At 47.3% G+C, this 13895-nt stretch overlaps 7 protein-coding genes across 7 annotated transcripts, besides 27 other annotated features; all 7 read right to left on the reverse strand.

Annotated features, from left to right (window-relative positions):
* Window positions 1–475: part of a sequence feature (areas merged during assembly that could not be assigned to a particular haplotype. This can correspond to areas where the two haplotypes were merged or to regions with more than two copies in the genome that were merged during assembly.) that runs on past the window's edge.
* Window positions 333–361: a sequence feature (AT_rich).
* Window positions 476–937: a sequence feature (areas merged during assembly that could not be assigned to a particular haplotype. This can correspond to areas where the two haplotypes were merged or to regions with more than two copies in the genome that were merged during assembly.).
* Window positions 637–656: a microsatellite.
* Window positions 805–828: a sequence feature (AT_rich).
* Window positions 938–1969: a sequence feature (areas merged during assembly that could not be assigned to a particular haplotype. This can correspond to areas where the two haplotypes were merged or to regions with more than two copies in the genome that were merged during assembly.).
* Window positions 1096–4377, reverse strand: Tc00.1047053511809.90 (hypothetical protein, conserved; the record flags this gene model as incomplete). Its single annotated transcript, XM_808561.1, has 1 exon — window positions 1096–4377. The coding sequence occupies one exon, from the start codon at window positions 4375–4377 to the stop codon at window positions 1096–1098; it is 3282 nt and encodes a 1093-aa protein (XP_813654.1).
* Window positions 1970–2171: a sequence feature (areas merged during assembly that could not be assigned to a particular haplotype. This can correspond to areas where the two haplotypes were merged or to regions with more than two copies in the genome that were merged during assembly.).
* Window positions 2172–2792: a sequence feature (areas merged during assembly that could not be assigned to a particular haplotype. This can correspond to areas where the two haplotypes were merged or to regions with more than two copies in the genome that were merged during assembly.).
* Window positions 2793–4821: a sequence feature (haploid, Esmeraldo-like haplotype).
* Window positions 4407–4435: a sequence feature (AT_rich).
* Window positions 4522–4544: a microsatellite.
* Window positions 4822–5084: a sequence feature (haploid, non-Esmeraldo-like haplotype).
* Window positions 4995–5031: a microsatellite.
* Window positions 5085–9527: a sequence feature (heterozygous, non-Esmeraldo-like haplotype).
* Tc00.1047053511809.99 (40S ribosomal protein S15, putative) lies at window positions 5534–5992 on the reverse strand (the record flags this gene model as incomplete). Its single annotated transcript, XM_808566.1, has 1 exon — window positions 5534–5992. The coding sequence occupies one exon, from the start codon at window positions 5990–5992 to the stop codon at window positions 5534–5536; it is 459 nt and encodes a 152-aa protein (XP_813659.1).
* Window positions 6105–6147: a microsatellite.
* On the reverse strand, window positions 6349–9486 carry Tc00.1047053511809.110 (hypothetical protein, conserved; the record flags this gene model as incomplete). Its single annotated transcript, XM_808562.1, has 1 exon — window positions 6349–9486. The coding sequence occupies one exon, from the start codon at window positions 9484–9486 to the stop codon at window positions 6349–6351; it is 3138 nt and encodes a 1045-aa protein (XP_813655.1).
* Window positions 9528–10337: a sequence feature (haploid, non-Esmeraldo-like haplotype).
* Window positions 9529–9555: a microsatellite.
* Window positions 9556–9584: a sequence feature (AT_rich).
* Window positions 9622–9743: a sequence feature (A-rich).
* Window positions 9807–9835: a sequence feature (AT_rich).
* Window positions 9841–9866: a microsatellite.
* Window positions 10113–10152: a microsatellite.
* Tc00.1047053511809.120 (hypothetical protein, conserved) lies at window positions 10241–11143 on the reverse strand (the record flags this gene model as incomplete). Its single annotated transcript, XM_808563.1, has 1 exon — window positions 10241–11143. The coding sequence occupies one exon, from the start codon at window positions 11141–11143 to the stop codon at window positions 10241–10243; it is 903 nt and encodes a 300-aa protein (XP_813656.1).
* Window positions 10338–12268: a sequence feature (haploid, Esmeraldo-like haplotype).
* Window positions 11353–11811, reverse strand: Tc00.1047053511809.130 (40S ribosomal protein S15, putative; the record flags this gene model as incomplete). The annotated part of the gene is made up of 1 exon (XM_808564.1): window positions 11353–11811. One exon carries the CDS (start codon window positions 11809–11811, stop codon window positions 11353–11355), a length of 459 nt encoding a protein of 152 aa, XP_813657.1.
* Window positions 11867–11888: a microsatellite.
* Window positions 11968–12017: a sequence feature (AT_rich).
* Window positions 11981–12320: a mobile genetic element.
* Window positions 12269–13895: a sequence feature (areas not merged during assembly with more than two copies in the genome that could not be assigned to a particular haplotype).
* Tc00.1047053511809.135 (histone H2A, putative) lies at window positions 12476–12883 on the reverse strand (the record flags this gene model as incomplete). The annotated part of the gene is made up of 1 exon (XM_808567.1): window positions 12476–12883. One exon carries the CDS (start codon window positions 12881–12883, stop codon window positions 12476–12478), a length of 408 nt encoding a protein of 135 aa, XP_813660.1.
* Window positions 13236–13643, reverse strand: Tc00.1047053511809.140 (histone H2A, putative; the record flags this gene model as incomplete). The annotated part of the gene is made up of 1 exon (XM_808565.1): window positions 13236–13643. One exon carries the CDS (start codon window positions 13641–13643, stop codon window positions 13236–13238), a length of 408 nt encoding a protein of 135 aa, XP_813658.1.

Here is a 13895-nt window from a genome sequence, read left to right on the forward strand (position 1 = left end):
AAGAGCACACAAAAACGCACAGAAAAGAAAAAAAAAGAGGGGGAGAAAGACGGGGTGGTGTTGGCGTTTCGTGTTGCCACCGTCACTCCCCACCCACGCGTACTGACGCACCGCACCACTCCACCTCGGGCAACAACTTCACTTCCTCCGCCCAACCGACTCACCAGAGTGTGGCACGGCCGAGCCAATGACCGCAGAGTTAAAAGCAGACGGCACAGTCAAACTTCACTCCGGCATGTGCGTCCAAACAAAAACACCTCGGCGACTGCTCCAGAGCCGAAAAAAAAAAAAGAAAAACATTTGAAATGGCCATCTCACCCTCTTCCCCCTCCATAAAAAAAAAAAATTAATAATAATAAAAGCCTGCATCTCATTGTTGACCGTCATCAACACGATCGGGCCCTACTGAATGACTCAAGCAACCCTCGTCGTCGGCGACACGGAACAAACGGGGAGGAGTTGAGAGAATTCATCCCGCCTGTGACTCTCCCGACCGCGTCATGTCTCCATGAGACCAGAAAATCTCAATTCGCCTGCATCACCGCAATCGATCCCCACACACTCTCGTGACAAATCCCCCATACATCACACAGCAGCAACCGTTCGGACCTTCAAAGAACACCAAACAGTAAATTTAAAAAAAAAAAAAAAAAAAAGGTCTTGCAACACCATCCACCTCACCACGCGCCATGACAAAATCACACCAACACAACAATGCCAACACAGCACATGGGATACCAACAAATATGAAACGTTCCATCGGGTAGTACCGCCACAATCCACAACAAAGAAATTTCAAACCACAAAAAAATTAAATAAATAAATAAACACTTCAGACAAAAACACACATAAAAAAAAATTCATCCTCACCGATTCCTCACCACCCAACGCTCCAATACACCACCTCGGCAAAACATCAACCCCGAAGAATTTACACGACCACAAGCAGAAGGCAATGAAGGATTAACACCATCTTTAAAACGCAACCATAACTTCTGTAGCTTCCTCCATCCAACAGATTCATCTTCCAAAAGCAACAACCTCTCATCCTCTTCCGATTCCAAAACATTACACATCAACTTACAAAATACAACGTCACAAACATCCGAAACTCCAAACACCAACAGACACCTGTAAAATACCATCCACGACACCGAGCAATCGCTTTCCACCAACACGGTGCAATCCACACGCGCCCTCGCGCTCCTCGCCGACTAGCTGACCGCGAGCGGCGTCCTCCTCCGCGGCTAGCGCCTCCACTGCTCGCTCATGCGTCGCGCTCCCGTACTCCTCTCCGAGCTCGTCCACAGCTGCAGCCTCGCCGCGCTCCAGGCAGCGGCGCACCGCTCTCTCCTCGGAATCCACGGCATCGCGGTGTAATCCACACGTGTCCTCGCGCTCCTCGCCGACTAGCTGACCGCGAGCGGCGTCCTCCTCCGCGGCTAGCGCCTCCACTACTCGCTCGTGCGTCGCGCTCCCGTACTCCTCTCCGAGCTCGTCCACAGCTGCAGCCTCGCCGCGCTCCAGGCGGCGCCGCACCGCTCTCTCCTCGGAATCCACGGCATCGCGGTGCAATCCATAATTGCCCTCGCGCTCCTCGCCGACTAGCTGACCGCGAGCGGCGTCCTCCTCCGCGGCTAGCGCCTCCACTACTCGCTCGTGCGTCGCGCTCCCGTACTCCTCTCCGAGCTCGTCCACAGCTGCAGCCTCGCCGCGCTCCAGGCGGCGCCGCACCGCTCTCTCCTCGGAATCCACGGCATCGCGGTGTAATCCACACGTGTCCTCGCGCTCCTCGCCGACTAGCTGACCCCGAGCGGCGTCCTCCTCCGCGGCTAGCGCCTCCACTACTCGCTCGTGCGTCGCGCTCCCGTACTCCTCTCCGAGCTCGTCCACGGCTGCAGCCTCGCCGCGCTCCAGGCGGCGCCGCACCGCTCTCTCCTCGGAATCCACGGCATCGCGGTGCAATCCATAATTGCCCTCGCGCTCCTCGCCGACTAGCTGACCGCGAGCGGCGTCCTCCTCCGCGGCTAGCGCCTCCACTACTCGCTCGTGCGTCGCGCTCCCGTACTCCTCTCCGAGCTCGTCCACAGCTGCAGCCTCGCCGTGCTCCAGGCAGCGGCGCACCGCTCTCTCCTCGGAATCCACGGCATCGCGGTGCAATCCATAATTGCCCTCGCGCTCCTCGCCGACTAGCTGACCGCGAGCGGCGTCCTCCTCCGCGGCTAGCGCCTCCACTACTCGCTCGTGCGTCGCGCTCCCGTACTCCTCTCCGAGCTCGTCCACAGCCGCAGCCTCGCCGCGCTCCAGGCAGCGGCGCACCGCTCCCTCCTCGGAATCCACGGCATCGCGGTGCAATCCACACGTGCCCTCGCGCTCCTCGCCGACCAGCTCACCGCGAGCGGCGTCCTCCTCCGCGGCTAGCGCCTCCACTGCTCGCTCATGCGTCGCGCTCCTGTACTCCTCTCCAAGCTCGTCCACAGCCGCCGCCTCGCCGCGCTCCAGGCAGCGGCGCACCGCTCTCTCCTCGGAATCCACGGCATCGCGGTGCAATCCACACGTGCCCTCGCGCTCCTCGCCGACCAGCTCACCGCGAGCGGCGTCCTCCTCCGCGGCTAGCGCCTCCACTGCTCGCTCATGTGTCGCGCTCCTGTACTCCTCTCCAAGCTCGTCCACAGCCGCAGCCTCGCCGCGCTCCAGGCAGCGGCGCACCGCTCCCTCCTCGGAATCCACGGCATCGCGGTGCAATCCACACGTGCCCTCGCGCTCCTCGCCGACCAGCTGACCGCGAGCGGTGTTATTCTTTTGTACATGAGTCATATCGATGTTTTGCATGGAGCTATGTTGTTGGTCTCTTTTTAGGTTTTCGATGTATGTTGTTGTTCTTTCTTCTTTGGTTATTGGGCTTAATCCCATTATTGTGTTAAATACTGTTCCCATTCCATTGGTGATATTTCTCGACATTTTTGTGGAAAGTGGGTTTTCTCCATTGTTTGTGTTCTTGTTTGTTTGTATCAGTCTTGTTTCTTCAATTATTTTTATTAATTGCAGGATTTCTTCATCAAGGACAATGTCTCTTGCCTCCTCTTCATCTGTTTCAATAATTGTTCTGGCTTCTATCAAAACGTTGTAATTGGTAGTTGTTAAGGGTGTCTGTGAGGACAACTTTTGCACTGACAATCTGGGGGGATGTGCTAGCTTGCGGACGGCGTGGTTGCCTGTAGTGGTCTCAGTTAAGAAATCATTCTTGTGAAGTTTCTCTTCCATGACAAATTCTTTGCTTGTCGCTGCCTTGTTACGGTGAATAATAATATCCATAAGAGAATAAATCTCTTCATCCATTATCCTGTCCACATTCTCCTCGTACTCATTGATGAGTTCTTGTTCGCTCTTCGAGAAATTGGCGGCCAACGTGCTTCCAGCGTACCCTTTTGGAGACTGGCCCTTTTTAAGAGTGTTCATTGTGTTTTGAAACTGCGAGTAAATTGAATTCCGCTGCTTGCTGTATTCCAAATAACTCTTTTGTCTTGCAGCGTTTTCGGTTAGTCCGGTCTGCTGGAGGGCAAGTTGAAATGCGGAAAAAAACCAATCCTTGGCATCTGCGGTTTCACGTCCTTCGCTCTCCTCGAAATCTTCTTTGCCGATGTAGCCAGCCTCTATTCTCCGGCGATCCAGATGCTCCTTACTAACAATCAAATTGCGGCGTTCCTCCTCCTTCATTATGCACATATGAGCATCCTGAAGAGCCTCCCACAACTGTTCCTCCTTTTGTTGACGTAAATAGCGTAGTTTTGCTTGAATTAATCGGTCTTGGAACATCATTTGTATAATGTTTGAAAACGACTCTGTCTCTTCCAAAGATAGAATTTTTCGTGATATTGTCTCTCGTCTTTCTTCCGCACGTAGCGGCTGTTCTGGAACCCAATGATGTCCTGCTGCTGTCCGCCTTCCTATTCTGTCGTGCACCACGTGAAATACTCTGCTAGACTCGGACCCCACTGAGGTTCCTCTACGTCTTGATTCTCTCGCAGGGGTGTTGGAGGCGCTGTCAAAAGAGATAGCCCAGGACGGCTCAAGTGAAAGCGGTCCCCCGTTTTTCTCATGCGCGGGGTTCAACGCAACGTCGGGCTGAGGTGAAAACCCTAAATTTACTGCGTAGCTGCTAATTGGTGACGTCAAAGAACTATCCTCGTCTTCGTACGCTGCTCTGGCGGCTTCAATAATCTCCCGTCCACTCCTAGCATCCCCTGCCTCCCGAAGCTGGAGCTTTCGCCGGGAGGAAACCCTTCGCTGAACGTTCACGCGCTCTTTCTTACTAACTGCATGGCGCTGAATCTCGATCGCAGGTATGTCCAGTCGCAGAAAACGTTGCCGTGGCATTCCGCAAGGCAATTTGCGCCCCTCAGCTCAAAATAAATAAATATATAAATATATATTTGGTATAGTTTGCAACAACAACAACAAAAAAAAAAAAACTCACTCACCCGCAAAGTGGAGACAATTCACTTCTACCCCCAGCTGCCTCTTCCTTCCTTCCTTCCTTCCTTTTTTTTTTTTTTTAATTATCTCCACCCCCTCCTCTCCCGTACTGTGCAACTACCCTCCTTTTTCTTTTTTTTCCTGTTTGTTTACTTTCCTTAGCCTGGCTGGACCCCAGGGACAGACGCACAACAACTGAAAACGTCTGCGTCGCAATCCGATATAAGTATATTATACAATGGAAGGAGGAATGATAAGGCCAAAAAGCGGAGGAAGCACAACGAACAACAAAAACTATAAATACAAAAAACCCGGAACAGTAAATAATATTACTTTGGATGAGTGATTCACCGTAAGTAGAAATATATATATATATTGTGTGTTCTATAGAATGTCTCTATCGCTATGGAGTCAACTCCAATTGCTCTTCGACTCACACACTTAAGCAACAACAACTAAAAAAAAAAAAAAAAAAACCTCCTCAAAATATACAAAAATTATCTCTCCTTCCGTCCTCCTTTATTTTTTGTTTGTTTTATTTTTCTTTTTTTTTTTAGATTTCTTTTCCTCCTTTTCCAAAAGCCTCCCTTCCGTTGCTTCCCTTTTTTTGTGTGTGCCTCTCGCTGCTGCCCTAGCTTTGTCTTATTTCTTGTTTGTTTGTTTGTTTCCGTACTTGCTTTGAAATTTGGTTTCCCCTGCCTTCCTTTGAAACGACAATGATGGGTGAGTTTCGGCTTCAATGCGCAGACACAAACAGAAACCCTGCAAGAGAGGCGACAAACAACAAAAGGAAAGAAAAAAAAAGGCGTGCGCAGCGGGTGGAGTCGCGAGAAAAACAACAGAAGAAATCAACCAGCGGTCACAAGAGACAGGCATGTGGAAAACACCGCCCAGACCCACAGAAAAAAGGCATTCTCACAGATGGAAAAGCACAAAAGTAGGAGAAACAAAAAGAAAAAAAGAAAACATCTCGACGAAGATGGAGATTCCTCAACCGCACACGTACGTGGAAACAGCATCCCAATCCCACTTTTCTCCACTCCACTCCTTTTCCCCTCTACTTGAGAGGAATAAAGCGAGAGGAGTGCGTTGCACCAACACCAGGACGGCCGTGGATAACGGGCTTGTACGTCATGGAGAACTCGCCAAGGTAGTGTCCAATCATCTCGCCCTTGATCTCCACCGCGTTGAACTGACGGCCGTTGTAGATGCCGACAACGGAACCCACCATTTCAGGTGTGATGACAACATCACGAAGGTGTGTCTTCACGGCTCTCGGCTTCTCACCTGCCTTCACGTCCTTCTTCGCCTCGCGCAGGCGCTTCAGGAGCACGGGAGCACGGCGGTTAGCGTGGCGGTTCATGTGGCGACGGGCGCGGGCGTGAACCAGGGTCTTGAACTCCTCCTCCGAGAGGGCCAGCAGCGGGTCAATCTCAAGCCCACGGTACGTGAACTTGTGGAACGTGCGCTCCTTCTTGAGCTGCTCGTAGCGCTCCTGCGTGATGTTGGAAGTCATACTGCTTCTCCGTCTTCACAAGTGTCCACACAGAGAGTAAAATAATAATAAAAAGAGTCATTCGTACAAGTAGAACAAAATCATGAATAAATAAACCCAGAAGAACGCAGGTAAAATAACAAATTAAAAAAAAAAATAATAAAAATAAAAATAAATGAAACATCGTTGTGTACGATAATAATAACACATACAAAAAAACAAAAGGGATGTAGTGTACATCTGTATCGGTGCATGACTGGTCCAGCAACCACAGCGAACTCACAACAGCGAAAAAGAAAAAAAAAAAGGCAACTCATGTGTGAAGTACCAAAAAAGAAAAAAAAAATCTTTTCATTTTTTTTTTACATAATTCCGCATTAAGATGACTTGTCGGCCGAGAGCTCCTCGTCAAAAGATCCAGAAACATCGGTGGATCTTCCTGAAAAATGGACACGCTCTCCCTGAAAGATTCCATCTGAAAAAATGGCTTCAGGAAACTTGAGAACTGATTGCCGAAGGGTGGCACAAAAACCATACCACTCTGCCATCTCCTTATCAGAACGCACTGTCATTTCAGACGGTATAATGTCTCGAACGGGTTCTTCCAAAACGGATTTTTCTTGAACGGGTTCCTTCTTTCCATACGGAGTTCCTACTTTTGCCTTTGACTTCGCATTGACTTTTGTTTTGCCCCGTTTTCTTTTCGGAGAGAATTCTTTCTTCAACCCCGCCGTATTCACCGGTGAATTTATTGGCTTCTCAAGAACAGGAACATCCGTGGATTTCTCCTCTGGTTCCGATCTCTCCTCTTCATGCGCTGGAAAATGCATTGAACGACTGAGAAGTGACACCGACCCCAACGTCGTATTTAAAACCTCCTCCAGTGAAATAATATATCGCAGTGTGGTTTTGTTTCTGGTTAAAAGTTTTTCATATTCGTCGGTACAACGTGAAACGTCTCCCTTTACCCCCGATGTAAGAACAGATTTCCCCCCCACTGAAATCGTCTTCTCTGAAAGTAGAGGGTACTTTAAGTTAAACTCTTCCTCCGTCATATTCCCACATTGCGTATCAAAATCCCTCACAGCCTGGAAGGCACTTGGAATGGGTAACAAAAACAGACCAATGACCACCTTACTTTCTAAAACAAGAGGCCCAAGAATCCTCTCCATGAGACTATACACCCGTTCATAGCGTTGAATGACCAACCTACGCCAAAAACGGGTAAACACAGAGGCACCTTGAGGTTCCCTATCTATATAACTCCGTGTAGAACGCGTACTCACAGCTGAACGATTGCTGGTATTTCGAGGAGCATCTTTTTTTTTCGGAGCGGATTCATCTGCAAAAATAGATGGAAGAAATATTCTTCCACCTACCAACGGCGTCTGATTTGCTTTGAATGTTTCCATTACAGCAAGAATTGCACAACGCCCAACTTGCACATCCATATCTGCCACAAGTTTAAGTACCGAGCTCACCAACTTATTATATGTGAAGGAACCGCTTCCGTCTGTGTCAAATTTACGAATACGAGCCTCCACAATACGCAAGACATGCTTCATAACATCAAAAATTTCTACTGGTAATCGTCCATCCACCACGTCCGCAAATAAACGACATAATGGCTGTTGTTCCTTGTATCGTTGAGCGGCATACCATATATTATAGGAGTATTTTGTTAATTCCATTTCAACAGAAGCATTTTTCCCATCAATTGAAAAGGATGGATTGAGAGTCCCAGGTTGAATTAATGAGGAATAAGGAGAATCTGCCACATTTACCAAAAGTACATTGGAAACAAAGTAAGATACTACATAGCCAAAAGGAACACTATTCTCATCCCTTTGTAGCTCATTTAAAGAAGCATCCAATCGCACCATTGGATTCTCACAACGTTCAAATAACTTATATTGACGAGGTGCAAGCATCTTCGAGTCACGGGTAGTACGACATGCCGCTTTCAATGAGGAATAATTAGAAAAAAGGCCAAATAACAAAAAGGCAATATCCGTTTCAGACCATCGAAGATTAGGAACATCAGGTTCAACATGCGTACGTAAAAAATGAGGAATATTTGCCCATGCGGAAGTTGGAAACGTTGGAAGAGCACCTCGAACGTTTGCTTCATCCGCAATTTTTAACATGGTTTCATCTTCCATCCAGTCCACTGCAGAAGATAACTGGCGAAGAGTCATCACAGCCGAATTTAATTGATGTTTAAGATTTGTTCCCAATGCTGCAAGTTCCACCACAATTCGTGCCGTACTGTTCCTCAAGTCAATTCCAAGATCGGTCTGAATGGTAAATGGTACATCCCGCGGCCTTGGAGTTAATGGTGCTTCATCACCATCTGTTGTTGAAAATAGAAAACGTTTCTCATGAATATATCGTTCAAGACCTATAATTTGATTTTGTAATGCATCAATTTGTGTTTGAAGATCAGAATTCTCATGACGCAAACCATTCACTTGAAGTCGATAAGCTGTTCTATCATCAAACGCGCTATTTAATAGTTCTCTTTGCAAAGAAAGACGGGCAAGATTCATCTCCTCTCTTGATGCATACATAAACTCTAAAGACACCTGATCTCCAATCTTCTTAACCCCATCCGAATCCCGCTTGGAAGATTTGGCCTCGCCTCTCGGTTTGTTGTATGCATATAAATCGTCGTTTACTCGTGGTATTTCAATACGGTGTTTTCGAAGAAGTGCCTCCAAGTCTTCCACGCGATTCACAAGACCCTCATTTGTTTTAAAAACGGATGATATAAGTTTTCGAAATGAACGAAATTCATCCTCCTTCCTTTCACAATCATTTAAACGAATCATAACATCTTCCTTTGCTTTCATTAAAGTGACATCTCGCTCTATTCTCAATTTCAGGACTTCATCACGTAAGGATTTTATAGTTGCCTCTGCTTTTCTTTTATCTTTTAAAAGTTGAAGAAATCGATTTTCAAAAATTTCCTCACATTTCTTAAAAGTACGTTCTTCTACATGACGTATTTCTGACCGCAGAGATTCTTGTGTAGACTCCGTTGTCGTCAACCATTCATTCAAATATCGCCTTACGGATAAAAGAATACCTGAAATTGAAGGCTCCAATCGACTCAAATCATCCAAGGCTTTTCTTATATTATTCCCCCGTTGTGGCTCGGCTACATGCCGTGCGCAATTTACCGAAAGAAATGATTCAATTTGTTGAATTTTCTCCTTATAAACAGCCGATTTGCCCTTAAACGCATCACCAACCGGTTTCTTATGATAAATGGAAGAAGTGATCGGAATTTCGCTACTCTCAATGGCTAAAGGGAGATGCGGGGCATCCATTTGGGTGTCTGTTTGTTGACGTAACGAAGCGGAAGAAAACACTGCGGTACAAACTTTCAAAGCGGTTGGTGGTGTTGCTTTATTTTTTCGAAATTCAGCGGCCAATTTGGAACCTGTGGGTATAAAAACCCTTCCTTGTCGATCATTCGAATGACCCACAAAAGGCAAATCTAAAAATTCCATTAATAATATGACTTTCAGAGAAGAGTCATGTATGGAAATAACAGAGAGAAAGAGAGAGAGAGAGGGAGAAAAAAAAATAAATAAATAAATAAAATTTTGGTTTCAATGCACATATCACATACACACAAATTATTTATAAATATAAAAATATAAAAATAAATATAAATAAACCCCGTTTGAAAAATAAAAATATAAAAATATAAAAATACACACACACACACACAAAAAAAAAAAAAAAAGGGAAATAAATAAATAAATGTTTTAATGATTTCTTCAAGCGTATTGAATGAAGGAAACAAATGAGAAATTCACTCATTTGCTTTATTTTTATATAAATTTATATATAAATCCTCCTTTTTTTTTTTTTTTTTTTTTCTTTTGCCTTCCCTCTTTATTATTAACTGGTTTAAACAAAAGCTATCCCTTTCCATTCAAATTTCTCCCATCGCGGCAAGCCACTCTTATTTCTTCCCCCCACACACCCACACACCCCACTACATGAAAGAAAGAAAAAAAATAAAAGAAGAAGAAGATCAAACAAACTCATATATATATATATATAAAGAGGCAATAAATAAATGGCAAATCACCTTCACCCAACCACCCCCACATCCAAAGAACACGTTTTTTGTTTTGTTTTGTTTTTTGTTTTTTTGTTTTTGTTTTTTTCTTCTCTCTCTGCCACTCTGCTAAAATACTCATAACACCGAGATCATCCACAATCAACCACTCAGAGAAAATAAAATATGATCGTTTAAGAAATTTCATGCACGTCCCCTGTCCCAATCGCTGCTTCTTCAGAAGAAGTTATGGCAACATTCAGCCAAAGTTTAAGACGAACAGCATCGGACTGATCAAGATAATACCTTGGTAAAAATTTGGTTTTTACAAAACCTAAACCCAGGTAAAGTGATAATGCACGTTCGTTCATTAAAGGAGTTTCCAAGTAAACCTCTTCACATCCTTTTTCTCTCATCAAATTAATGGTAAGAGCTACCAAACGGCCTCCCAACCGAAATCCACGAAATTCGGGTACAACGGCAAACATCGCCACATAACCTCTAAGAGGGCGACCAGGCCCTTTTCGAGTTACACGGGAAACAACAGCCCCCACGCGTTCTCCCTTAACAGACGAATCTGGAAACGTCTCACTTTCAATTCCATAAGCAATTACTGTGAGATCAGGCCATCCAAAGACAAAATATTCATATGTAAAACTGCTATAGGGCTCCGTAAGTTCCTTTGTAAAGAGGCCAACAACAAACTCCATTGCATTTTGACTCCCATCAAATTGTTCATAACGGATATATCTCTTTGGTGCCACTTCTTGCCATTTTATTTGATCTTCCTTCAAAGGCACAACAACATTAAGATATTGAGCATCCCGAATGGCCTTTTCCTGCATCATACGTTGAGCAAATAGTGCCATTCGTAGCTGTTCCTCATTAAACGTCATTCCATTTTTGGTGCCTTTTATCTTACAAATAACATCATCTACCTTCTTTTCACTAAGAGCCAAGGCTTGTTTTTTTGTCATTCCCTTTTTAGAACTTTTTTGTAAATTTAAATTCGAATCACCCTCAATTGCCTCAACCAAAGCGTCAAGCGTTTCGTCAGAGACATCGTAACCCCCTTTTTTTCCAGTCTTTTTGGGCATTCTTGTCAACGGAAACTATTTAACAAAATATCAGAGGATTTTTAATGTATCCAACCAAATAAAAAGAAAAATAAAAATATTTTCAGTACGGCTCAAAATAGTAACAAATAAATGAATACGGATAAGAATTTAAAAAAAAAAATGTTCGATATTAACACAAGAAAAAAAAAAATGCATCCCACTTTTCTCCACTCCACTCCTTTTCCCCTCTACTTGAGAGGAATAAAGCGGGAGGAGTGCGTTGCACCAACACCAGGACGGCCGTGGATAACGGGCTTGTACGTCATGGAGAACTCGCCAAGGTAGTGTCCAATCATCTCGCCCTTGATCTCCACCGCGTTGAACTGACGGCCGTTGTAGATGCCGACAACGGAACCCACCATTTCAGGTGTGATGACAACATCACGAAGGTGTGTCTTCACGGCTCTCGGCTTCTCGCCTGCCTTCACGTCCTTCTTCGCCTCGCGCAGGCGCTTCAGGAGCACGGGAGCACGGCGGTTAGCGTGGCGGTTCATGTGGCGACGGGCGCGGGCGTGAACCAGGGTCTTGAACTCCTCCTCCGAGAGGGCCAGCAGCGGGTCAATCTCAAGCCCACGGTACGTGAACTTGTGGAACGTGCGCTCCTTCTTGAGCTGCTCGTAGCGCTCCTGCGTGATGTTGGAAGTCATACTACACGTGTAGGAAGCTATTTAACGTTTTCGTATGTTGTGGTAAGTAAAAGAAAAATAAATAAATAAATAAATAATGATGGGAACAAAATAAACAAAAGAAGGTGATGTTCCCTATCCTTATTACAGCAAATATAGTATAAAATTTTTTCCAACTATATATATATATTTTTTTTTTCAATACTTTTCTTATATATAAATATATTCTGTTGACTACTCACGTGGTCTTTTGTACTCAGATCTGAAATATTATTACTTACGAAGTGGCAGACTTTGGGGTCCTCCAACTACAAGACCCCGCCGCGAGGTGGGAATCGAGGGGCTGGGTGGAATGGCAAAATGAAAATAAAAAAATATCTGGCCTCTATCGGTTCCCGCCCCTACAAAGTCTTTTCCTTCCCAAAAGATTCATACGGTAGAAAAGTACCATAAAGAAATTTACTCGATCTATCAGGATATACACATTAAGTTAGCCAGCTCTCCCGCGATCATTCTCTTCACAAGCCCCTACAACAGTTGGGAGAGAGGCAGTAGAAAACAAAAAAACAACAAACCAATCCTATTCTATAGGGCTACATGTGGGTCACCGTGGCTCAGCGACGACGGCCACCCAGGTGCATCTACCATGTTGCGCCCCGTCTCTACGCTCGGCCTGAAGGCCGCTCTAAGCGCTGGGCGTCGCCCTCGCCTTCTTGCTGCTCTTGTGCTTCTTCGCCAGCGCCTTGTTCAGGCTCGGCATCACACCACCACGCGACAGCGTCACATCCTTCAGGAGCATGCCGAGGTCGTCGTCGTGGCGCACGGCAAGCGTCACCGTGCGGGGTGTCAGGCGCTTCGGCTTCTTTGCCTGCTGGCTCGCCGCCTTCACGGACAGCTCCAGCAGCTCGGCTGTCAGGTACTCCAGCACCGCCGCCATGTACACAGCGCCCGACGCGCCGATGCGGCGGGCATACTGGCCGCGGCGCAGCAGCGAGCCCACACGGCCCACGGGGAAGATCAGACCGGCCTTCGCGGAGCGGCCGCCGCTGTGCTTCTTGGACGCCTTCTTCGCTGCCTGCTTCGGGGTTGCCATCCTTGTCTGCGAAAAACAAAAAACAAATAGTAATAAAGTGTGGTTGGGTTCCTTGGCTTGGCTTTGATCTTGGGAAACAAAGGGAGGAGAGAAGGGCGGGGGCAGGGGACCTGCGGCCAAAGCAGAGGAAAAAGCGCACGGCACGCCACAATGCGGCCAAGCGCCGAAGCCGAGGCGCCGCAGAGACCTACACAACAGCGGGAGGAGAGGCAGTAGAGAACAAAAAGAAAACAACAGCAAACCAATCCTATTCTATAGGGCTACGTGTGGGTCACCGTGGCTCAGCGACGACGGCCACCCAGGTGCATCTACCATGTTGCGCCCCGTCTCTACGCTCGGCCTGAAGGCCACTCTAAGCGCTGGGCGTCGCCCTCGCCTTCTTGCTGCTCTTGTGCTTCTTCGCCAGCGCCTTGTTCAGGCTCGGCATCACACCACCACGCGACAGCGTCACATCCTTCAGGAGCATGCCGAGGTCGTCGTCGTGGCGCACGGCAAGCGTCACCGTGCGGGGTGTCAGGCGCTTCGGCTTCTTTGCCTGCTGGCTCGCCGCCTTCACGGACAGCTCCAGCAGCTCGGCTGTCAGGTACTCCAGCACCGCCGCCATGTACACAGCGCCCGACGCGCCGATGCGGCGGGCATACTGGCCGCGGCGCAGCAGCGAGCCCACACGGCCCACGGGGAAGATCAGACCGGCCTTCGCGGAGCGGCCGCCGCTGTGCTTCTTGGACGCCTTCTTCGCTGCCTGCTTCGGGGTTGCCATCCTTGTCTGCGAAAAACAAAAAACAAAAAGTAATAAAGTGTGGTTGGGTTCCTTGGCTTGGCTTTGATCTTGGGAAACAAAGGGAGGAGAGAAGGGCGGGGGCAGGGGACCTGCGGCCAAAGCAGAGGAAAAAGCGCACGGCACGCCACAATGCGGCCAAGCGCCGAAGCCGAGGCGCCGCAGAGACCTACACAACAGCGGGAGGAGAGGCAGTAGAGAACAAAAAGAAAACAACAGCAAACCAATCCTATT

Source organism: Trypanosoma cruzi, genomic scaffold (genome assembly GCF_000209065.1).
Source record: "Trypanosoma cruzi strain CL Brener 1047053517171 genomic scaffold, whole genome shotgun sequence".
In the NCBI taxonomy this organism is placed as follows: domain Eukaryota; phylum Euglenozoa; class Kinetoplastea; order Trypanosomatida; family Trypanosomatidae; genus Trypanosoma; species Trypanosoma cruzi.